Source organism: Typha latifolia, chromosome 3 (genome assembly GCF_019914945.1).
Source record: "Typha latifolia isolate L0001 chromosome 3, TyphaL0001v2, whole genome shotgun sequence".
Lineage (NCBI taxonomy): Eukaryota > Viridiplantae > Streptophyta > Magnoliopsida > Poales > Typhaceae > Typha > Typha latifolia.
In genome coordinates this window covers 2332299-2358592 of record NC_133088.1, presented here as the reverse complement: position 1 = coordinate 2358592, position 26294 = coordinate 2332299, and the positions used below count along the sequence as shown (strand labels likewise).

At 37.1% G+C, this 26294-nt stretch overlaps 2 protein-coding genes across 4 annotated transcripts; both read right to left on the bottom strand.

Annotated features, from left to right (window-relative positions):
- Nucleotides 1–478: 478 nt before the first annotated feature.
- On the bottom strand, nucleotides 479–18097 carry LOC140784452 (uncharacterized). Its single transcript, XM_073131869.1, has 17 exons — nucleotides 17813–18097; nucleotides 13215–13453; nucleotides 12977–13132; nucleotides 10863–11021; nucleotides 10684–10767; nucleotides 9518–9585; nucleotides 9089–9403; nucleotides 8947–8995; nucleotides 8646–8801; nucleotides 8240–8395; nucleotides 8080–8152; nucleotides 7842–8000; nucleotides 7736–7772; nucleotides 7556–7614; nucleotides 7148–7187; nucleotides 5384–5442; nucleotides 479–3089 (listed from the first exon to the last, which is right to left on the bottom strand). Exons 1-17 carry the CDS (start codon nucleotides 18024–18026, stop codon nucleotides 664–666), a joined length of 4449 nt encoding a protein of 1482 aa, XP_072987970.1. The 5' UTR covers nucleotides 18027–18097; the 3' UTR covers nucleotides 479–663.
- Nucleotides 18098–19757: 1660 nt separating this feature from the next.
- LOC140784453 (glycine-rich RNA-binding protein RZ1C-like) lies at nucleotides 19758–24981 on the bottom strand. 3 transcript variants are annotated; one of them, XM_073131870.1, is made up of 3 exons: nucleotides 24870–24981; nucleotides 24552–24690; nucleotides 19758–20869 (listed from the first exon to the last, which is right to left on the bottom strand). In XM_073131870.1, exons 2-3 carry the CDS (start codon nucleotides 24660–24662, stop codon nucleotides 20054–20056), a joined length of 927 nt encoding a protein of 308 aa, XP_072987971.1. In that variant the 5' UTR covers nucleotides 24663–24690; nucleotides 24870–24981; the 3' UTR covers nucleotides 19758–20053. The 3 variants fall into 3 exon arrangements, with proteins under 3 accessions (XP_072987971.1, XP_072987972.1, XP_072987973.1); XM_073131871.1 differs by lacking the exons at nucleotides 24552–24690; nucleotides 24870–24981 and adding an exon at nucleotides 21676–21814; XM_073131872.1 differs by lacking the exons at nucleotides 24552–24690; nucleotides 24870–24981 and adding an exon at nucleotides 21676–21810 and having other exon boundaries at nucleotides 19758–20895.
- Nucleotides 24982–26294: the final 1313 nt, after the last annotated feature.

Sequence of the window (26294 nt, the reverse complement as noted above, 5' to 3'; positions counted from 1 at the left end):
GTTATCTGATAATATCACTCGCTTCGTGCTCTACTAGCAGATAATTCTTGTCCAGCTTCTAATGCTCTTATAGCTTCAGACTGAAATCCGGAGCTTGTAAGCCGAGAAGCTCCCCAGACAGAGTAAGATCGGGGTTTGGAAGCGGGATGACTGAGTAGGGTGCCGAGCATCAAGTCACCGAATCGTTTTAGAAGTAGCGCTTGACTAGCCTAACTTGAAGGCCTAACTTTTATCTGAAGAAGGGAAGAGCTCGTATGTGCATCAAAATTGATCTCCGCTTCACTGACGAGAGCGTTTAATAGGGTAATATCAGACAAAGAAACTGCATGCGTTCGCTCTTCCGTCAATCCAACTCGAAACCTTTCAACATATGGAACTAAAATCGATAACTGAAAATTGCAGCTAATTAGCAGCACATATAGAGATAGAAAATCATAATTTTACGGATCACGCAGATTTCAAAATCTACCTAGAGAAGTAGCATTTAAACTCCCGACGAGAAGGGAAATTCATTTTCAGCAGCAATAAAGTAAACCATTCCTTGGTTCTAACTACATATATAACAACTTTAAGAAGCAAAATCAGAACATGCGCCAATAGTTGCCCTCAATCATGGTTGGATCGCACAAAACAAGAATGAACAGAAATTAGGAACAATTACACCTACCATCCAGTTGAACCCTTGGTTTCACCCCATTTCCCGGTTGCTTTCTCCCAGCTGGTTTTCTGATCATTCCCCCAGCCAGGTCCTTCATTTCTGGGGTTACTTTGGTCATTCCCTGAACTAGATCCTTCATTCCTGGGTTTACTGTGGTTGGCAGGGTTCCCTCGGTCGTTACCCCAATGCGAAGACTGAGACCAGCCACCACTGCCACCATGACTAGAAGGCCTTGTGCCGTCATTGTCATTCCCTCTCCAACTGTTGCCTGCTCCATTTCGACCTCGACCTCTACCTCTACCAGTGTTTTCATCATTCCCCCAGCTAGATCCTTCATCTCTGGGAACAGTTTGGCCGCCAGAATTTGCTGGGTCATTGTTCCAACCGGAAGAATGAGACCAGCCACCACCACGACCATGACTAGACCGCCTTGTGCCATCATTATCTTTCCAATTGTTACCTGTTGCACTTTGACCTCCACCTCTACCAGATCCCCTACAGTCTTCTTGGTCTCCCTGCTCATGCCAATTGTTGCCCTGATTTCTACCTCCCCTTGTGTTGAATCGACCCCTTCCTCTTCTCCAAGAAGCTCCTCTTCCACCATCAAAATCCCTTTGCTTGTTCCAATTACTCTCTCGATCTGTGTTTCCAGCACTATCACTCTTTCCATCCATTACTTTACCCCAGTTGGATCTGTGATCCCCATCGCAGTCTACTGATTTTTTCCAGTTGCTATCCTGACTCTTGCTTCCACTTTCTCCAAAGTTTCGACCTCTTCCTTGCCCAAATCCACGGCCCCCTTCAAAATTTCTTGGTTTACTCCAGCTGGATTCATAATCTCTACCAGATGAAGTAGGTCTATTCCAGCTGGATGTTTGAATTTGGCTAGAGAAACCAGCATTTTTCCAACCACCAGTCTCAGATGTACCTTTATCGATAGGCTTCTCCCAGTTATTCCAGCAGCCAGCTTGGTTACCATGTTGCTTTGCTGATGGCGATTGATGTGATGCAGCGGCGTCCCATTGGCTTGAACTGTTGGTGTTTACAGTGTCGGGCCTTGTGGTGCTTTTCTCTTGCAGGTGCGAAGCTTTCGCCCATGCATCTTCTTCATTTATCATCAATTTTTTATTAAAATCCCAAGCATCTCTGTTATTACTGCCTGTAACCCCTTGTGCTGCATTAACCTGTCCCTCCTTGGTGCCTGTTCCCCTCTCCCAACCAGTGACACCACCTGCACTTCTATCCATTTCCTGTTTTTCTTTTTCCCATCCATCAATTCTGTTACCACTTTCTCTGCCTGAAGCTTGGTTCCAACCAAAATCCTGCTTTTGGTGCCCATCAGCTTGATATTTGACACAATCAGTATTTGATTTGCCCCAGTTACCATTGGGAATGTGGCCAGATGTTCCTGCTTTATTCCAACCTCCATTTTCAGCTTCACTCTTCTCTTTCGGCTTGCCCCAATTATCATAGTGACCTAGATGTGTATCTTTTGCTTTATCCCAGCTGCTAGCATGTCCTACTTGCAAAGATGAACTGGTTCTACAAGCAGCAGCATCCCAACCACCAGTTTGGTTCTGATCTTTGAATATTCCATCTTTCTCTTGACTTTGGCTTGAGCCACTAAAAGGCTGCCCCCAGTCTTTGCTTTCTTTAGTACTCTTCCCAATGTGGTTAGATATTCCTGAATTATTCCAACTTCCATTTTCAGCATCACTTTTATCTTTTGAGTTGCCCCAAGTATGACATTGACCAGCATGTGTATCTTTCGCTTTATCCCAGCTGCCTACATGGCTTCCTACTTCCAGTGATGTTATAGTCCTAGAGGCAGCAGCATCCCAACCACCACTGTGGCTCCCACTCTTGAATGTTCCATCTTTTCCATGAATTTGGCTAGAGCTTTCCCAGTTATTGCTCCCGTTGCCACTCTTCTCTTGAAGCTTTGTAGCTTTGCCCCAAGTATCATCTCCAGTAATAGCTACTTCTTTTCCTTTAGTGTCCCAAGAATTTAATTTATCATTGCTAGGAACTTCAGTATGTGCCCAACTACTTGATTGGTCCCCACTCACAGCTTTTCCTTTGTCATTGTTGGTTAGCACTCTGTCCCAACCATCAGCACTACTGCTTTCAGTGCCCCAGCTTCCACCAACAGCACTTCTTGGCAGGTTTGCTTTCTCCCATGCACTGGTAGCCGAACTGACATTATGTGAAGCCTTGTTGCTCCAATTATCAGGATCCTTTCGGGAATTTTCAACTTGACCACTAGCACCAATTGTCTTATCAACTGCTATTTTACACCATGGGGAACTCTGACCTCCACTGGAACCAGCTGCTTTACCCCAGCTATCTAATGGTTTATCAGAATGGTCTGCATCAGATCCAGCTCCAGATGTCACCTTGCTACACCATGGGTCACTTTCCAGTTCCTTATCTGATGATAAAACAGGAAATAACAAGTAAATTTCTGACTATAGAGAATGGCTTGCAACATAGATAAGCAGTTATACTGTTCCTCCTTGATTATGTTCCAGAATAATTTGATAAATGAAGTATACTAAAAGAAAGATTGCAGTATATATAGCATGAATTATGTTAAAGGAGAACAGTTTTACAATCAAAATGTTGACTACGAAACACACGGAAAAGCAAATCGTCCTTCATATAAAATATACAGACTTCAACATGCAAACCGTTTAGTTGTATAACATAATCTCATAGCTGCAGTATAGCTAGCTAACAAAGAAGAGATGCAAGGAAAATGAAGGTGATCATGGATCTTCCAAATCCACATGTAAAAATTATCTATTTGAAAGGTTGTTTAAGATACTCCGATAAAACCAGGAAGAAGTTCACTCTTCCTAACAGAGGGTTGGTTCTATTTCACTGCAGATTACCTTTGGCAGGAGAGACTATATCCACACAATTAGAATATTGGAATTGTTAATTCATATTTAGGCCAACAAAATACCTAGCAGAATAGTGGATTAGATTGACTAAGGTCCTTATTTGGTCAGTTCAAGTTGAATCTGAGACCTAGGTATTGACCTTTAGAATGAACGTTTCTTCAGTTACCGTTAATGTCCAAGATGGATAAACCCAGTAAATCAAGATCCACACTAGCCAATACGACTATTCATCCCCGATTAGGATTGGTCTGCTGCCAGTTGGATTCATGATCTATTGTTCTGATATACCTTCTAGGAAAGTTCAAGGAATAAAGAACATTTTGAAGACATACAGTGATCTCAATAATAAAGTTAACTCATAAATAAAAGCAGACACTAAAGATGATACATTTGAGTTACATGCTGTTGCTCTATTCCACTTTATATCTGCCAATATATGCAAATGCAATCCATTAACACTAACAAGGCAATATTAATTGCATGCTTTCAGATTATGATGACAAGCTTTGGCATACTGCTGATGGAGATATATTTAGCACAAAAAAAAACATTTGAATGACAGGCAATTAGGGGTAACAGTCATGCTAATAATCTGGTAAATCACCTTTGCTGCTGCATCAGGCTAAGATATAGACGTTCAAGGTAAAGAGTTCAGTGAGTTGCTTAGTGGCAACTCTAAAGAAACTTAATACAACTAAAAGCCGCATAATGCTGCTAGCAGATAATTGTCTATCAAGCTTATGCAATGGTAAAGCACCTCATCAAGCAATCTCAAACAACATGTAAGAAAAATATACTAGTAACTAGTTGAGATTATGACACAAACATAATGGCAGTTTGGATGGTTGAAAATTTTCAAAATAGTATGAGTAGACTACATTGACCGGTTTAGAGAAGAGAAGAAGAAAAGAAAAGAAGCAAAAGGGAAGGATAGAAAAAAGGGGTCATAGGTATTCTTTCCCAATGAACTAGGGCCTTTTGTAAGAAAAGATGGATAATTAATTGCAAGCAGTAGCATGGTACTGTTTGATGATGCCTAAAAATTAGAAGTATCACTAGCTACCTGCCTACTTTCTCATGTTACCATATCTGCCTACAGCTTTTACATCTTATATACCTATTCCGCATATGTAATAATCATACCTGATTGCAGAAGAATAAAATTACAGATGCAAGGTAGCTAGTTGATGTTCAATTGTTGTGAAACACAGGTACTTATACATAGTACATATCTGATACATTCAGTTCTCATGCCTAACAACTTAGTGTCTTGAAAAGTAGGAACAAACAATCATGTGATTACAAATGTATTAATGAATCTACTTATCTAATTCAGCTTCTTTGATGCCAAATGCAAGATGATAAAGTACCCAACTAAGGGACTCATTGGGTATTACGAGTTTATTTTAATTCTGTTATCATCTGAAAGAGAAAACATGTTATGATTTCGATTCTTGAGCTCAGGTAGGATTCATAGCTCCATACTTCGTTACTTTTTGTTTATTCAGTTCCCTGATTTCCTTTTGTTCTCATCATTCCTTCTTGGATTTTATTTGGAATTCCTTTAACAATTTTCAATAATATCCGATATCAAGTAGTATCTTTCTGCTGAAGGTCTACTCAAAAGTACAGCAGAAGATATTTCCCAAGGTAATATCAGAAATTGTAATGATCATAATGTCATTTCATCCAATGAAATTAGGAAGAATACAAAGATAAATGTGCTCAAAGAGGATGCAACAGAAAATTCCAATCTTGACAAGAACTACAACTAAAGGTGAATTTCCATTGATAACAATCAGTGTAAGTAAACCATTACCTGCTTTATGACCATTATTGCCTGCTGACATGGAGCTGGAGAATGGTTGCCAAGTGTCACTGCAACATTAATATCAAAAATGTTAAATTTGAAATTTAATCGCATACAAATTGACTGCATGCACATGTGCGAGTGTGTGAGTATATGTGTATAAGTTACTGCAGATGCCAGGTTAAAGCTATGACATAGCATCTTAAAATCCACAAAAGAACACACTACTAAACTGAATATCAGCACTGTTCATTGTCATCTATCAATCTATCAAACTACAAATTTAAAATAATTTAAGAACTCCAAAAATTGATTGAACCTTTTCCTTATGCATTGGATGATGAGAAGAGTACAATGGCCCAATATAATGTTTTACAATTTTTCATGCTTTATTAGTGTAAAATTCATTATGCATATTTTTAGTTGCCTCAATCATCACAACGAGGAACTTCAAAATAGATGCCTCATCACAAGCTACAAGAATTTACAGCAGTAACATTTCTTTGTCGTGTTCAATTTTCTCATGGTTTTACTATAAGTACGTGGCTCTAAACTATAGAACTTTTTGCTTCCAAACATTTTAGGTAGTAGACCAAGACAAACAAAAGGATCATTGGTTCAGGTAGCTCAAGAATGATTTCGGAATGCCAACTCCATAGCAAGTGATTTCACCAAAAGTGCTGCACATACAAGGACACAAGGGTTACCTTAGTTGAGCTTCAAGTTGCATATCCAATTACCAGGCATAATGAAGCAAGTGATGCATTAGGCATTATGAAGCAAGTGATAATATTTAGACCCTACTGCTTAGGCATCCAGTTTCAAAGTTGATGCATTAAGTCATGACATTAAGACAATTTGTTTGTGATTATCTGATAAATGAACAATGGAGCTCCTAGACTTGTCACTGGGAATTCCACCTAAGCACTTGGACAACCCACCATCCAGAAACTAGAACCTAGAAATCACATGTATACAACTGAAATATTGGAACACAGTTTAATATGGTACTGAACATAGCCTCCAATTAGACCTTGGCAAATAAGCATTATCAATAAGCTATAAAAAAGTAAACTACATGTATTAATATGTATATTCTAGTGCTATAATAAGAACATCTCCAGTATATGAACATTAGGTGAATACATCCCCAGATTCTATTTTAGATGCTCTTGCCTCTTCCTTCTAAAATTCAGTAAAATTGTCCATCAACACCAAAGCATCAACTTCCTGGAATTATTCTAACAACTATATCAAGATAAAGAAATCGAAAATGTATAAAGAACATTATATTGCAGATGACAAAGAAAACATTTGGATAAACTAACATTCTGAGACCTTAGCACTTGTAACTTATAAAAGATAACCTAGTCGCTCTCAAGTGCCTTTCAAATGTTGAAAAGATACAAGATCTGAATTAGTACATAAAGATCATAACGTTCGTTTCGGAAGTTTTCATATCAGTAATTGCAGGACTAACTTTTCATCGTTGACCATAAAATGTAAAATTCTCTTATGGACAATTAATTAGGATTTAGGTGTAATGGTTAAAGAACACCATCTGGACTATTAAGATTTAGTCTCCTCTCCAAACTGCTTTAGAAAGAAAGTAAATAAACAACACATTCATTGGCAATTGTAATGATACAGCAAATAGCAAGATACACAGGCTCATGTTTTTCAACAACAATCAGGAAAGATGAACAATAAATTCTGGTACATTAAAAGGAGACAGAGAGAGATATTACAAGTTTTGATGTGAAACTAACCAACCTGCCAAAAGATGGTAACTCAATATCCCATGAACTTCTATCTACTTGTGATCCATTCCCCCCAGCCAAAGTGAGATAACATATCACAAAAAAGAAGACAAAAGCATCACAAAAGTGTTTAATAGTGAATCAACGAAGATTCATACTAATCATCAAAGACGGATAGAAAAAGCACAGAGAAGCATCAAATCCTAATCAACTAAAATAGATGGAAAGGGCAAATATAAGAGATGTGATATTTTATTTTTCCATTAAAATCCTCAAGTACCTCTACCTAACTAGGAAAATTCACAGTGGCAGTAATCAAAGAATAAATAATTGGAAGATCGTGTGCCAACTTAAAGTCCGTCTTGTATATAGAAATTGATAAACTTGCCAAGCATAAAAAAATCAGCAATACATAGGTTACCTATGGATGGCAATTCTGGATCTCCAAACAGATCAGATGCTGCAGCAGCTGAAACATCCCTTTTGAACAGAAACAATAGAAATAGTACTAAAAGTATGAAGTATGAACAAGGTAGGAAGACAAAAGGATGAAAGTTTCATTCATTGACATGGGCATATTAAGAAATGACAATACAAATACCTTTTTCTAGTTGGAACAGAAAGAAACTTGGCATCCACTGCAAAACAGAACTTCTGAGGATGAGACTATAGTTGTGACTTGTGAGAAAGTTTTACAAACAACAAACCTGTAATAATCTTCACAAGAGAGTCCAGCTTCACTGTGACATCAGACCGATAGATACGCACTACACGACAGAGGTAACCCTTCAAAGGACCTTTAGATATCCTCAATGTCTGCCCAATAGAGAACATCTGCTCTCTGTCACCTTGCCGACGCTTGCCAGCTGCAACATCCAGAAAATCAGGAAAAAGATGCCACCTTCTATGATAATATAGATAAGTTTCAAGTGATCAGATACGCACAATCATGAGAACCATAGTTCTGCTCGTAAGATTTAATAGGCGATTGTGGAAATGAAGGAGCAGAAATCTCTCCCTAGTTAACAAAAAGAAAAACAAAAGGTCTGAGAGAGAGTATAAGGTTGTTAAGCTCAAACCATGCAAAAATGGTCCAAATTCATACCAGATCTTCACCAAAGGAACCAATCGATTCCTTTTTCTCTTTCATATTCTCGCATGAATTGGACTTGGCACAAAAGAAACCACTATGTTTTGTTTCATTTTCATCGAGAATAAAGAGTGAGCCCTTGTACATATGCTTCACAGTTCCTTCCTTGCCCTGCGGAAAAAATTCAAACACTTAAATCAACAACAGTTTTATATTGAAGTGTGCACTATGACTAAATAAGGGCAATGACAAATGCAAAAAAATTCTGAAAAAACTACAAGTTTAATATAAAAAACAACAAGAAGCAATTAGCACTAATAGAATATATGACAGGTGACATACTCCAAAACTACTTGAATTGTCATAAAGAGTAGATTTCGATTTAAAATCAATTCACAAAAAGAAGAAAAAGAAAATTAACCTGCATGGGCCCTTCTGTGACTTTGACAATGTCATTAATGGATATGGTCTTCATGTTGAGATCTAGAGCTGTGAACATCTTATCCACACAACCACTCTTAATGTCCTCCTTCCTAACTGTAACCACTTCATAACCTTCTATATCACCTTTTAGTAACTGCAAGGCAATTAAGTCAAATACTTAACTAAGACTAACAAGGGAACTGCCCATGTGTGTGTGTGTGTTTGTGTGTGAAAGGTGAAAAAGATACTAAGAATGCAAATCATAATGAAGGTGAAAAAAGAGTATAATTTGCAGCTACCCGCAGTCCATCTTTCTCTATTGCAATGATAACACCAAAATCCTTTCGCCTGGCAAGTTGAACAGAGTGAAGAGTGAACCACACCAGAAAAAATAAAATTTGAAATGGAACAAACTAGATGGACAACAAGGCTGTAACGGACCCAAACAACACAAGATCATGGAGATTGAAGACATTCTCCTTTGTAGTTGCAGCTTTATGATCCCACTCTTCAGCTATATTCTTTCTCTTACCAACGTAAACACTTGAAACCCAATCTAAGTCCTCTTCTTCATCTTTGCTTGTCTTCGAGAATTTCAGAAGTTCAGCATCTGATGGCTGTACACCCCAGTAAATCAATGATCCTACAGAGACCTTCTTATACAAGTAACCATCTTTCAGCATCAGACCATCAAATACTTCAAAAAGATCACCAGTCTGACGATCACGCTTGATTTCAATATGGGATCTAAACTCCCTGAGAAGCGCCATCCAGTTAGGATGCTCAAAACGCAAAGCAAGTTATGAAAATACCATCTTAAATTTCTACAACAATACCAATATTATGATAAGAGAGTGAAGAAAAGGTTACTCTAGCTCATGCAAGTTAATCAAGCGTGGAGCGGGAACTGGAGCATGCTTCAAAGATATTCCACCACCCTGCACACAGTTGTATAATTGTAAACAGGCACATGCCTTGCACAATAATATCAGAAAAAGGTGACTACCAAAATTGTGTTGGCAATGATAGAGAAATCATATAGGATGCTAATGGTACAAGAAAGAAACCAAAATATATTCTTAAAAATCAAGGGCCTAGCAAGTCAAGATGAGCTACTTAAGCATTTGCTGCAATTTAGAGTAGGTCCTGGCAGAAACCTACTAGGTATATGTTGCATTTGAGTGATTTATTTTGCCCAAAAAATTAGGTAAAGTACATTGCATACATTCAAAATGAGACATTATTTATGACTAAAATATCATGATCGATCAAGCAACAACTTATCCGCAAAAGGGATTAAAGAAAGAAATCTAAGAAAGAAATTTAAGAATAAGAAGGATTAGAGGATCAAGATAAAGTCTCAAATTGCGAATCTAAGAATGAAATCTGTAAGACAGCAATCAGATATATAGAGCATAAAGGACAAATTTCTTGCTCATTTAACTAGTAAGAAAATCAAATAAAGGGAATTATGCAGCAAATCTACGGAAATCACTTCCTTGTTTTTCAAGCACTTAAACTGAGATGAAACAATTCATGAAGTGATGAGACCCCTATAATAGATCCATATAACGTGGATATTAAATATATCTGTATTTTTTTTCCCACTGCAGATGCCATGATATTTAAAAAAAAAGGCCAGAATAAATAAGACTAGTTGTTAATTATCTGAACAGAATTAAAGCCCTGTTTCACTCGTCCCAATTAACTTTCACTTTGAAAGTTAAAAAATTCCCTAGTTGCATCTTAATTCTATTGAAAATCTTCTAGTAATGCAAATAACTTCTCAAATTAAGATGATTAGTTGAGCATTTTTATGACCTCATATGGGTGAAAATAAAAGGAGAGAAAATGTGGTACAAATGTCTAACAAGAAAAAGACCCGAGCAAATTCATGCACATTGCTTAGAGAAAAGTAGCATATATAACGTAATAACTAGCAGGCCAAGGCAATATCTACATCCACGCAAATCCAGACACCAGGTCAACCACCTCATAAGTACAAAAAGAGGAGAAAATTAATGATCCATCCTTACAAGTTTCTTGGAGATGGCTTGCAAGTCAACCCTAGGTACCAGCTTTATCATCACAGTTTTTCGTCCATCATCGACGCTAACAACCTACAGAAAATTAATCACAAAATTAAAATAAGAAAATTGAAAAAAGAAGAAAAAACATGTGAAAAAACAGAGTACAAGTAAACCGATTGGTATACCTGTGCTAGGTCCCCTTTATATTTCCCGCTCTTGAGACGGACCCATGAACCCTCAGATACTTCACATGGTTTGTTACGAGTAGAGAGCAAGTGAGGAACTTCACTTCTGGGGACAAGACTAATTCTGCTTGCATATATATTACAGAATCCTTTGCATGCCTGGAGCAAATCCAAGTTAGATACTACGAAAATTATCTCTAGATAAAAGGTTCAGAATATATTTGTTATAGGGACACATTGACAAGAAACAAGGATAGCAAGCATTGGCCTACAATATTTTTATGTAACAACATGAAATAGTATCATTTATATTTGTTAATACTCCTAAGTTGTGTCAATGTCCCTATATTGATCAGCTGGCTTTCACAAGCCTGAGTAATGGGTGCTAAAAGTTCATCAATTTTTCTTTTTTTTTTCTTTTTTTTTCTTATACCCAAGAATCATTGCATAATGCTTGGAAAATTCTGCGCCAATGAAAGCTATTTCATGGCATGGAAATGTGATTTGTAGAGTTGTTGATCTCTTACTAACTAATATATCCAAACTCCAGTCCAAAGAGACAAATCATACTGGAACTTAACTGACAATTCGTCTATAAAACCACCTATTTGTAACATCTGTAAGCCCTGTTTATAAACACAAACAAAGCAACATATGAAATCGAGAGAGGACTCCTAGCTTACTCTATTATGGCCTCAGGCTCTAAGACCAATGATAAAGCTACCAAAAGGAGATATGCGGAAATGCACCAAAATCAACTTTGGCTCAAGTTAACCTTTAGTCAACAACTAAGATTCCTTTCCCAAGTTTTCAAGGGCTTCAGAGCATGTTTATGACATGGATACTCCAAAACATTGCTGATTTGATGGCTCTAGCGCTTCCGCATCTAGAAAGCATGGATACTCCAAAACAGGCTAAGTATCTATATCTGATATGTATTAGATACGAATATCGGTCGGATATGTATCCAATACATATCGGGAATATCTAAATTAAAAATAAAGCATTTTAATTGCTAGATACGGCTTGGATACACAATGGATACAATTTGTATTTGGTTATTGGATATATCGAGTTAAAAGAAGTTATCAACCCGTTAAACTATTGAACTGTTAAGCTTAAATTGAGAGGAAAGAGCTATCAAACCCTATTTCCCTTATTCCTCTCTCGACAATGTGCCCTAGTGCCACTGTGGTCTTCCTCCATCGATGACAAGGCATACCTTCCTTTCTCAACACCAGGTGCCTTCCTCTCTCCATCTATAACGACGCCACTCTTTCCTCTCTAACGATGATATTGATGACCAAAACAGCGATCGAAGACGACAACCCTCATTTCCTTCCCAAGGAAAGACATCTTTTTCGTTCCTTCTCTTTATTTTTAGCTTTTGCTTTCATTTTGGCAACACAGAAAAGCTTTTGTTTCTTTTCTGTTCTTTTCTTCCTTTTCGCTTTAAGTTAGTTGTGGAAAGAGAAATATGTTAGAATAGGCCATAGGGTTTGTAGAAAATGTTTTGATGTTAGGAATATTTTTAGTATAGGCCGTAGAGTTTGTATAAAATGTTTTGATGTTAAAAATATATTAGTATAGGCCAGTAGGAAAAATATTTCAATCTACAAATGCTTTGATGTTGACAACATTTTTTATTTATTAATTTATTACTGTATCCTTGTGGTATTCATATCCTGTTTTTTAAGAATTTATGGTATCCCCATATCCATATTGCCATATCCCCGTATCCCGTATCCATGTTTCATCTTTTTGCATGCACCATAGATAAATGGCCTAATGAAGTAAACAGAATGGACAGATAAGAAATAAAACATGAAACTTGATATTACAAAGTTTAAAGAATAATAACTAGGGGAAATGTAGAGTAAACATCACAAAAGCAACAAGACAATCAAGAGGGCATTATAATTAATGCCACATTGAACAAACTAGAATAATAAGAACTGCACATATAACAGAAAACTCTTTCAAAAAAATTATTTAGCCTTCAATTGTCTTTCTACTGAAATATTTCCTGTATAAAATTGCCGTGTCAGTGAAGCCATGTGCAGTTTAGTAAATTCAGGTCCCAGCCAAATTCACCAGGGAAATTACAGACATACCTCAGAAATGTCACATGCCTTTTCAGCTTCAACAAACACATGACCTTTGACATGATCAAGAGCAAATGCAGAAATTATCTGCATTTTGGTTCCAAAATTGTTTAAGTCAACATACTTTTGCATGAAGCAGAAAGCCAACTGCCGTTCGCGGCCAACCTGTGATAAACGTATTCCAGAGGAGCATGTAAATACACCAGAATATTCATACTAGAAAGATTAATGATAGACCATAACAAACCATGCATTTAACCCTCCAAATACTCGGGTCCATTGTTGAATCCGTTGCAGATATTCCAACATCATGTTCTTTAAAATCTTCATCATACACAATGTTCTTTGAACCTTGCCGATAACGGTCCTTAATTAGTTCCTCTAGCTCATCAGCACTTAACTCCTCTTCCTTCAGAACAAACGGAAGCTGATTGGGCTTTCCTGTTCCTTTAAGATCATCTTTAGCTTTGTTATCATCAAGGAAATCTGTTCCAATCGGAAAAAGAAGGATCACCACAAACAAATCTTAACATGCATTATAGCTGAAAATAGCCTTACAAAAGAAATAGAAACATAAGAAAACGAAACTTCGTCGTGAGGAGTAGAGAACACGGATTCTTATATGTATACATTACTCTCAGTTAAGGGTATATATGTCTTTTATTTGATTAAAACTTTAAAATATTATAATTGTCAAAAAATAACGCGAATGGTATACATATAAACATGAAATTAAAAAGGATATATATGTAAATAAAAAAAATTTAGGGTCTATAGGCAAAAGAACTCATTAAATAGTGCCAACTTAGAAATTATAATTTAAAAATAAGTAATCACCTCTTGAACCAATTATATGACTTAAAATTTTAAGTGTTCCTATGATACGTTTAAGTACATCAACCATTAGATCTCTCTCTACCTTAAAAAGAATAGATAGATACGAAGGGTATGGAAGAAGAGCTCGTCAAATATTATTCCTTTTTTATTTTACATCTTCTGAGGGATCATCTTACTCTAGGATAGCTTGTTCTTCTTATTAGATGATATCTTTGTGTTAGAGTGAGATTATTGTTGATTTAGGATTGAGTTTGAGTAATTTATCTCCACATGTATTCTATTATATTATAGTGGATCCTATAGACATCTTCACCCGATAATGTAGGCTATAAGCTGAACCACATAAATTCTCTTGTTTGCATTACTTGTATTTGGTTTACTTGCAAGCTTAGTTATTTATGTCCAGATCTTCATCTCATAATCGTCAATTTGGATCACTCCACTTTCGTATACATGTACTATTTATTACAACAGAGTGTTTGAAAGCCATAGTACTGTCTGGATTATTACTCCCTAGATAAAGGACATGATAAGGCAAGAGTACAACATCTTTTAATGGGAGGACTCCTCATCTTTTTAGAAAAAAAGTCTATAAACAATTTGTTTAATCCCCGGGGTTATAATTAAACAAAATTCATAAGTGGATTAGTCCGCTGCATACAAAATTATCAAATAGCTAGACTTGCTGTGTGTGAGCTACCATGTTGTTACACCCACTCATGAAGATAACCCTACTATTGAGAAACAAGATCTCCACCTAAGAAACTCCTGTACAATAAAAGCGATAGTCCAATTCGTGTTATTAGCAGACCCATTAACAGCATATATTGATGACCTCCAAGCAGTCACTGACAAGCTAATAGGGAGTTGAGACGCAAAACAGTTCCTTAAGACCCTTGAGTAATGCAAGAGTTTCTCCTACTAACACATTGTCGATAAAGTGCTCTAGAATTAAAGAAGACTTTTCCTAGAGTAATAAAAAAAACTTCTTCCGACTGCTTCATATGTAGCGTTTTAAATGCATATTATCTTTGTTCTATTTGTTAGTCTCATCATTGATTTGGAAACATTTTGCTTCAAGAAGTTTCTCTATCTAATATTTCATGTATATTCCTTAGTCCATTTGACTGAACTGCTCTTTTACATACTCTAGAAAATGAGTTCATATATAACAGTTTAAAAAATTAAATTCATAATGAAGATACTTATTGCGCCTTTCCTCCTTGGGCTGAAGGGCTCTGCTAATTCTTAAGGGTATTGATATCTTTTTATAGTTAACTTGATGAAAGTTTAATTAAATATTATCTTTTTTATTATTTTTTTAATTACTTACATATATCTCTTATTAGTTTAAGATTAATTTAAACTAAATTTGATAACATATGGAGAGAATCAAATTTAAATTGAAGCCTATCTCCTTTAAAGGTAAAGAGTCAAATTTAAATTGTCAATAAGTGATATCATCACTTCCATCCAGTTCACCGACCATGTCCAACGACTAAATGGCCCCATCCTTAAGCCTCTACCCCCACATAGCTAGGGTTTTTCCCTTTCATTCAGCCAACCCCAGTCTCTGGCATGCTCCCACACACAAGAGACTAGCGCAAGCACTAGCCTGCCTAAGGCCGGCCTATAGGTACGCCCATGGGCCAGTCTAGGGCTTTCTTAGTATCCAAGCCCAAATATAGATTTGAATACCCAGTGGAAAATTTTGAAGGATAAACAAACTTGAAAAACAAAAAAGGACTAAAGATGCAAAATGTGAGAGTGAATGATCACAACAAGTAGGATTAGAGAGGGGGCATTTGCACCAAAGAAACCCTTAAGTTTTGGTTATAGCAAGATTGGGCTCTTCAAAACTAGGTGTGTCTATTTTCACATTTGATCCACACCTTTTTATAATGGAGTGTGCACAATTTACATAGAAGGTGCAAACAAGAGCTCATTCTTACTGAAACTTGAGCGCATTTTGGTGCAAATAACCTAGTATAAGGGATACCATACAAGTTACAAACAAGAGCGCACAATAGATAGTGTACTTATTAGTATGCGTCATTTGATAAAGGAAAAATCATAACCATGGATTAGTCATCTAGATTTCTTTGTGACCATTAGATTGAAATAGCTCATTAAACAGAATAGTCATATACTTCTGCAGAAAAAATATGCAAAATAAGAATGTTGTATAAAGTTGCATCACATCCCAACTAAAATAAGTTAAGAACTACCATATTTGAATTCGCCAAGAAATTCAAAATACATTAAAAAGGAAAAACGTAAAAACCACATTTATAAGAAAAAAAATCTACAAGGGCCATAGGTTCAACAATAATCGCAAGAACAGTATACAAATCATTTGTCTATTGAAATGAAAGTAAAAGAAAGTACATGTATTGACTTTTGAAAAAGCAATTAACATGCCACAGAACATGCAAAGATGGAAAATTCACAAGCCTTTAGTACTGAGTTGCTTCTGAACAACTTATATTTATCAGTTCCAGGCAAGAATCTGAAAAAACAACAGACAGCTGTCACACTCACGCAAAACCACTTAAATCACTGTCAAACAAAATTTGGCAAGGGGCTTGCCAAGGTATTTAAAAATTGTAAGAGGTAGACAAGGGGAAGGGCCAAATAAAATTTAGGCACTGGCAGGTTCTTTAGACACCCTGAAAAGCAGAAATCAAAGCAGTTCAAAAAATGAACAAATGAAACAAATAACACTTAAAATTACAAATAATACATATATCAATAAACCAACTTATTGCATCTCTATCCACATTCAACCATTAGAATCCATAAACCTAGCAAGATCTAATATAAGTTTAAATCTACACATAAAAACATGGAAAAAGTTACTAAGGGGAATACCAACAAGGAACAGGGTGAAGCTTAGACATAGTCTGATGCTGGGTGTCTAGGTAGCAAATGGTCATTTTCTAAACAATTGGCTTGCTATGGAGCCTTAGACCAATCAGCTTTTGGAGAAAACTTACTAGTATCAATTTCAATCATGCACTACAAGACTAGAACCCTACAAAAATTCCTCTATATATGAGAAGACCTAGAAAAAAGAAGAAATTAAGAAGTTATGGTGTAGAGAGCCGCCTTCCTTTCTACTGAATAAAGAAGCCAAGGAAGAAACTCATTTTTTTTTTAAATCCTGATATTTCATTTGTTAGAAAATTCTTTATTTTACATTCTCTTTTGTTCATTATCTGGTACGTAAATGAGTGGGTCATAGGCCATTGTTAGTTACAAAGATCGCTATGTAATAGTAGTAGCCAACGCTATATAGAGATATAGAGATACACTACTCTTATCAAGGATAGTGGTCATTGTCTGCTTGCAATAGCCCTTGATAAGCAATTAAAGAAGGTGTAGTGACGGATTTCTATCTTCATGTGCACACGACCGCATTGTTGTTCTTTAGTACTATTCAAACAAAAGTTTAAATGCCAGACAGCTAATCAATATGAATTGTACTGTCTAATATGCTTAATTCCATCTTCGTTTTTATTCACCTGCAGCTATGGGATGGCTTTAAAAATTTGAAAAGCTGAATTAATGGTAACATGATAGATGACAAATTGTTAGCTTATTCCTTACACAAGAACCCAATGCACCACCAGAAAACCCCAACTCAATCCACACAGCGTGGCAACATAGTTACCAGCACCAAGCTTCATAAAATAGTCAATATTGGAGAGAACAGTCTTCATAAACCCCGAATACATAGCACATTATACAAAAAATTAAGAAATCCTCCGTCAATAAAACCATCGAATAATCAAAGCAAGAAAACCAAATGAACAGCTTAACCGTATTAAAACCTTCAATCTAAACACATGCACGTCCTTTTTTTTGTAAACCATCCCAAAGCGCGAACCCATACCAAGCCAACCTCAAGAAAACCCTAAGGCCGAACTTACCAAGGAAATCCATGCCCCAATAACATAAGAATGGAACCCTATGAGAAGTGAAGAGGTAGGTTAGGGCATCCTATACCGTTGTCCGCCTCCTGGTCATCGGGCTCAGGATCATCAAAGTCGGCTTCCACGGCAGCGTCATCGACGAACTGTAGGACGCCGGGTCGCCGCCTCTTGCTGCCGCGGGCAGCGGAGGAGGAGGATCCCTCCGCCTCGTCACCGAATAGCTTCTTCCTCTTCACAGAGGAGGAAGAAGGGGCGGCCACTTGCTTCCCCTTCCCCTTAACTGCCATGGAAGATCTCGAAAGAGAGGAGAGAAAGGAACGAGGGAGAAGAGAAGCTCTCACATAGTCGCATAGGACTAGACATGGAGAAAGCGAAAGGCCATTTTAATCTTTATTCGGTACCCGTCTCGCGGGGTATGCGTTAACAAATATTTACCTTACAAGGTGGCGAACTGTAAATGGATTATTGTTCAAAAGATATTTGACACGTAGGTGGTTCACGGCAATTTACATCGATCTTTAAGCAGAGATTATTTTGATGGGACGGTTGTGCTTGGGCCTCCGGGATTCTGCAGCACCACTGTTTCAATGTTGAGTTGCCGTCCAACCGGTATCAGGTGAAGCCACGTGGCTTTATTGTGTGTCCTCCTCCGTAGTCTGTTGAGTGGAAGTTTATAGAGATAAATTGCGAACGACCGCATAATCCATTCAGATGAGGCTCGAATGCCTGATGCGAATTTGAAGCATCGAAGGGGAATGGATGGATGAGATGAAATGAGCTGGCAGTATTTGACGGCAGATCTTGCGCCAGCGTATAGTATTCCATACGGAACGTCGAGTTGATATGGGGTTGGGCCGTTGGGTGCCACTGGAGAACGGAGAACACGAGGTGCCTAATGAGATCAGGATCCGCTGTAATGCTGGTTGTCCAGAACCTGCGGTTAGATTCCCGAGGAATTATTTGCAAAAATAATTCCACCTACTATTCGCATTAGAAACATAGGATCGAAATCCACGTTACCAACCAGGGACCAAAGCTATACCCCTCTTCTCTGCCCACTATGCAAAATTGCTTCCTTGCAAGTTTGGAAAAAACAGGTATAAGAAAGTATGATTAACAACCAATGAAGAGGATGGAAGAAGTTGCAGGAGAGTTGCGAGATGAAAAATGAGATGAAGTAAGAATAAAAATCATAGCATAAAATGGACAAAAGTCACTGCATTATCATTGCAAGTGATGCACTATTTGGATAACAAAAGTCACTACATTATCATCAAACAAATGAGGCATCATAGCATAAAATGGACTCCATATCTAGTTAAGCGAACTATTCATCTGCCTCCCATATATGAGGTAAGAAAATTACACTGCATGTAGAATATTGCTACCCTCAAATTGGTGCCTTCATCAGTATTAAACTCAATCCCTGGATAACCTTATAAAACTTTGAGGCGATACATAGGCAGTATGCAGTTAGCACAACTGGACTGATAACAATGCAACATCACAGGACACAGAATACATCCGGCAGGTGAACCATCCCAGAGTAGAAGGCCATATCTAACGATAAATGACAACTGACCAGCAAACTTCTGTGATTTTTTCTCCAGACAGGTAGTGTGTATGCTCTTATTTCATTGCAACTGAGTAAAACCTAACATAATCTCAATGTACAAGGTGCCTGCAATCTTCTCACAATACCGAGTACCAAATATTGCATCATACATCAGTAATCATATGGCACGGAAACATATAAGCAAATTCATGCAAGCCAACCTTCACATAGTGTAGTCTGCCACAAGAATTCCCCCACTGATACTGGAAGCATCCAATAAGTAAGCACATGTTGCTTCCAGAGCAGTAAAGGAAGAGAACGTGAAACTGATCAAGAAAATCAATAATGAACTCCAGTTCGGTCACATCAAAACCTAATATGTTCCGTTCCAGATCAGAAAGTCCAGACTTTCAACAGGAGGGAAGTTTGAACAGCATATGCAATCAATGGAACCAGCTAGAAATTTGACAGCAGAAGCAACAATAACTAGAGTTCTTCACTGGAAAGAAGCGCCAAAAACAGCAGTAGTCCAATTACCAAATAGTACAAGTTTGTGATACATGACTGAAAGTCAATAAACAACTAAGTGCAGCAAAAGGAAATAAGAGCATACACACTGCCTACAGAAATAAGGATCATGAACTAAACAGCGAATGAGACGAGTGATTCTAGCACTAGTAGTATGACAAAACGTCCCCAGGAGTAACACAAGCCCAAGATGGAACATTAATTCTGTAGTCAACTTCAAAGCAGCACGTATTAATAACGATCATAGGATGAGGGGCGTCCTCCTTTGATGGGACGATCATAAGGACCGGCCCTGGCCCTGTAACCACCCCCTTCGTAGCGCACAGGTCCCCCACTTCCATATCTATCACTGACACCACCACGTGGACCAACCTTGTCAAAACTGCCACCACCCCTTGGGCCATCCCTGTCATAGCTAGCAACACCCCGTGCTCCATCTCTTTCATAACTTTTTTCCCTTCCATAACCAGTCTGCGGGTAGCGATCAGGCCCTCCATACCTGTCAGCAGCAAAACGATCTCCACCAGAAGAAGGGTATCGATCAACAGCATACCGATCACGTCCACCACCATACTTGCTGTCCCTGTCAACACGGTCTCGATCCCCATAACGGTTTCCATCATATCGATCATCTATATAGCGATCGTCATAGCGATCTGGTCCTCCATATCGGTCCATACGACCACCACCCCCGCCGATCTTGGAGCTAGATGAGAACCGGCCACTACCACCACTCCCAGCTGAAGGGCATTCACGGGCCCAGTGACCAGGGCGGCCGCACTTAAAGCAATCTGAGCTCCCCGCAGGCGGAGGTGCATCACCTCTACCACGGTAACCTCCTTTGCTACCAGATGAGTAGCCTCCACTACCGTAACCATAGCCTGTATCATCTGATTTCATCTTAGGCTCAGCCTTGTTCACTGAAATAGTCCGGCCATCCAGCTCCTGGTTATGCATCTCACTGATGGCTTTCTCCACTGCCCTTGGTTCTGCAAAAGTCACAAACCCAAATCCACGAGGACGACCTGTGTCTCTCTCCAGCATGACCTACGGGTTTAAAAGGTTCCTAAGGACTGATAAATGATGAATCATGACAAGCATCGAAAAGGAAAACGAGCATAAAAAAAAAAGATCTTGCTTAAGTGCAGACGGAAATTGTTACTCATGACCTCACACAAAATTAGGATCATCCTAAATAGCATAAAAGGGCCAATGTACGAGATAACAATATATATATATATATATATATACAACAGGCAAATAACTATATAGTTGACTAAATAAATAAACCATGGAACTCATATAAGTAGACAGAGTATAAGCCAGTTTAGGTATGACTGATTCTGTGGAATGGAGTTCAGGAGCAATGCCAAATAATAAATATATAACAATATTGCAACTAGATATTTTATTAATCATCCCAAATAGAAAATAGCCTTCCTTGATCTTTCTGTTATTGCAGATTTGCACCCAAAAAAAACGGAACAGATATTCAACAGCAAGTACATCCCCAACAAAATGAAAGAAAATAAATTAAAGCAAAATTTTTAAAAAAATCCATTGGAAACAATCATCAAATGAGAACCAACTAAACTAATTGAAAGAATGAGTATCATAAGAACCTTCCTATTCAAAAAGAGAATTTAGGCATTACAATCACTTCATGACATGTTTTCTTCACTTGTAAAATATGCCAAATTGATGTCAACGAAATGCAAAAGCCTTTAATTGTCATTACTCAGTGAAGAAGCATTTGAGTAGAGTATACACAAATTATTAGTTGCTGATTATATAATTTGTTACTAAAATGGGGGAAAAAATAGAAGAAGAAAAGCACACTATACTGATCTTACCTCTCAAAGTAATGCGGAGTTTATTTGTCTGATAGTAAATAAATGGAGCAATCACTTCAGGCGTGACCATAAAGCACAACTGAATTTAGTCATTCCGAGTTTCATTACATCAGTTCAAGTGAATCCATCAAAAAGAGAAAAGCTCAAGATAGCTGGCAAGCATGTCACCTAATGTATCAGAAGACTAATTCTTCTTACCATATAACAAAGCCTCACCACTGATATCTTCCTAAACAAAGTAACACAAGTTTCAAAATATCAAGTGAACATGTCTGACAAAATTCTTGGTAACAAGTGGCCATCAACTAACTTGATGTATTGCAAATTTTCTCCTACCCCCTCAAATCTAGTAAAGATTTGGCTTACAAGCAAAAATAAAGGTTTCTGGCATAATAAAAACCATGAATACCGAGAACTGTCTTAATTGTCTAGTGGCAAACATATTGCTAACACCAACCATCCCTTTTTACGGCAGTCGATAACTGATACTGGAAATAAATGTCGTTCCAAGAAGACGAGACACATACTGAAAATTCAACAATTGTTTAACTTTCAAAGTGTCAAAAGGCATCATTCCATAAGACAAAACTCAGGCAGCTCCGAAAAATCTGTTCAAATCTCTTAACAGAAAGCATCTCAAGAAGTGATCACACTCATAGTGCCATTAATATCAACAGTGTCAAATGTCATCGAAAACCATTTGCTCGTAACTTCTCTGACAAAGAAAAATGAACTCTAATAGCTGACAGCTAGCACCATTTGCCTGGTATGAATGGACAATGTTTCACTAGGACAACTGACATAGTATATTAACTGGCATTGCAGAAATAACAAGACTAGCCATATGAGTAGATCAGAAACAGCTAGAAAGACCAAACCGACAAGCAATCATCACACCTTTACGTAGTCTCAGAGAAGAAGAGGTAATTTGTATATGGTTCTCAAAAAAAAAATATAATAGAATGGCCGAAAGCAAACATTAGGCAATTCAGCAGTGTAACCTATTAGTTCTGCTACTCATGCACTTGCCGCTTGGTATATTCAAACATCTGTCCAGCAACAAATTACCTTATTTATGTGGATCAGATTTCATATTGTATCAACTGAACAAAGTAATGCATTATCCTCTTATGCTTCAGATAAAATTTCTAAGATATCAATTTCATGATACCAGAAGAAGACAGACTGATCTTGACGGTTATCAGCGCGCAATGAACAATAAACCACAATGTACCAATTAATGAAACATTCTGACATGGCTTTGTATTGAAGTATACTATTCAATCAATACCTGCAACAAGCAGCCACTATTACCAATGATCCAAATCTATAACAAACTTCAAGCAGGATAGCAACAGCTTCAGTGCAGCTTGTAGATTCAAAAACTGAGAAACATTGCTGGCTTACTGCTAACCAGTCACCAAGCACTCAAAATGAGCAGGTCACCAACATACATGATGGATCAATTAGACAAGTACGAGACAACGAGATTTTTTTTTCTTGTTCGCAGAAAGCAGATAGCAACACATCTGACTTCTTGAACAGGATTTAAGCAAGGCACAATCAAAATCATAAAAGCAAACAAGCAAAAGATTCATGAATGCACCATGGACATACAGTGTTGCACAACCTTTGGTACCAGTCCTACAATCTAAAAGAGATAATGGCTTATGCAACTGTATATTGGGTATTATGCTCCTTTGCTCCAATTTTGCCCAGAACATTATACCATATGGCAAAGCAAACAATATGATGAAAGCTCTCAGGACAAAAAAGCAACGTTATCGGGTTTTGTGGGGGAAAACAAACGATAGAATCAGAGTTTCCATGACTGCCAGTGTTTTCAGCATAGTCAACTCGATTATAAAGCCTGATGCTACTGCGGAGTAGTTTATATTGATCTGTAGCAGTGGCAAGGTAGTCACAAGTCACAACTATGATCTGCTGAGGAATGCAAATAATATGGCAGAAAAAGAAAGAAAGTTGGCTTTTTCAATCTCCAAGGATTGGAACGAGAAGGATAATTTCAATCATATCCAAAATAACAACTGTCAAGCATCACCATGGAACCATGTTGCTTTCTTGATGAACACAGACCACCTAAGACAGCAGAGCCTTGTAGATGCATTGCTGCAATAATATCACTGCTTGGTAGGCAAGCGATCAACTTTAACGGTTTAACCGCCACACTTCGACATCTGTTCAACAAATCTACAAACATTAAACCAATTTTGTGCTTCCCAGTTTGATAACTCCTATTTCTAAACAATGTAACAGTGCCATTGTGGATGTCTTGTGGCAATTTTATCTCAGTATATCCGATTAAGCAGCTCTCAGTGAAAACAACCAGCTCCCGGAGAAGAAGGAACAGTAAAAGAAGAATAATTAATAATTCTCCAAAAATCAACAAAGTCAGTATACATAAATATGATAAATGGACTGACATTCAGTCTACCACATGAAAGCAACGTTGAGATGGTTTTCCAATGATATACTAAATTATGGTGATGGTTACTAAGGCTGCATATTTTCTAAGTTATCCCCAGATAATCCAGTAAAATTTTGCCTATGAGATTGATAAATTACATTGAATCGTTTCACTTAAACTTAAATCTTTAGGCACAGGACTTAAACAGTTAAACTTCTAAATTGTCAGAAATCCTCTTAAAATTACCCAAATAAACAATTCCTTTTCTCCACTAGTATTTCAGAAACAGATCAAATTTTAGCATATTAATAAATGATAAGCCATACCCACTATTCAATTTTTATTTGCTTTAACTAAATTAATATGCTAACTAATCGTAGGTCCCATGAAACCACATAACCGTCGCAAAACCCAAATACGATAGAAAGCTTCAAAATTTTAATGATACCTGAGCTTCTATGACTTTGCCGAAGGGGTCGAATGCTCGCTCCAGATGCCTCTCGGTGGTGTCCCATGACAATCCGCCTACAAAGATGCGATTCCCCTCCTTATCCGACATATTCACGATGAATATTTGATCCTTTACCCTAGAAACGATAAAAAAAAACGGGAGTGAAATCGATATCAAGACCGCTAGAATCCCTTCGACACCGATCGAGATAGAGTTTCTGCTACCGATCGATTCCACCGACTTGATCGGACATATGATGGGAGAGAAAGGGAGAGATCAGGTCGAGAAAAGGGAAGAGAAAGGGAGGAAACCTACCGGAAAGAAGAGGGACGACGAGCTGCAAGAACCCTAAAAATTTGCGTTCCTTTCCAAAGCTTGATACTAAAAGGTATTTACCCACATAAAGTTTATAGCCACAGCCTCCTACAAACCTCAGCTCGGGCTGGGTTCGGTCGAACCTAATTCTAAAGCCCGGCCCAGCTAGAACAAAAATATAATTAGATTATAGGAAAATCTTATTATAGCACACCCAATTGCACTCAGAATTTTAAAAAAATAATAATAATAATTTATAGCTCCTCAAAATTTTAATTTTTTTAAAATAAAACATTGAAATCTTTAATATATTCTAATAATTACTATTTTACTTTTGGCTGGATAAAGAGTTAAACTTATCGACATTTTACATAGGACTACAACTACATTAGTCTAGTCTAGTTAGAATTCGTTCAAACCTAATTCTAAAGTCTAGCCACCAAGAATAAAATATAATTAGATTATAGAAAAATCTATCAAATACACCTTATATTTTTGCTATTATTATAGTTTACAACCTTCCATATGAAAATTTATCATATTTCCCTGTATTTTACCTAACATTCTTAAAAAAATACTGAATTAATTTTATCCTAAAACTAGTCAGCAAAATAGAGAATATCCTATTATTTGAATTTAAAAATTCAGTTCTCCATTCAATTTTGTCTTAAACTAAAAACTTATTTAATAGTATTACAATCGTTATTTTTAACTCATCTATATAGTAAATTAATAAAACTAATGACAAGGTAAATTTGAGGAACTTTAGGGTTGAATTATAATAGTAGGATGTAAATGATAATAAAATACTAAATATCCCTCAAATATATTTATTAATATTTATACTCTTTGGGTTGGGTTGGGCCGGGCTGGACTAACAAATTATTCTGAATCCAAGTCTGGTCCGAAATCCACTGGGCCGTAATTTCTCGGTCCAAAACACCAAATAAGATCCTGATGGAGTTATTTTATTTTATAAATGAATCATATGTACAACTTATTTACTCAAATAGTTTACTCCTAAACTTAATATAATGGGTTTGAGTGCCACCTCATGAATTCGGCAGAAAAAAAATATTAAACTTGTTAGCATTATACACTAAAATTTTAAAGGGTTAAACTCTTTACATTAACTAAGTCATTAATGGGTCAAATTTTAACGAAAAATGTTGATCTGTCCAACGATTTTATTTAAAAGTAATTATTAAACTTGGTAGCATTTTTAGCTAAATAGTTTTAACACTTTCTAACCAAACTCATGGAATTATACTTGGTACATCTAAAATAAACTCATTAAGACATATTTTCTTCTAATGCATATAGTAAGGTTCTATTTTTTTTATAATTCAATAATATTTGAGATGAATATACTTGTCCCCTAACTTTAAGGTTAATTATACGAGCAACTAGTATCCTTAGTTTATA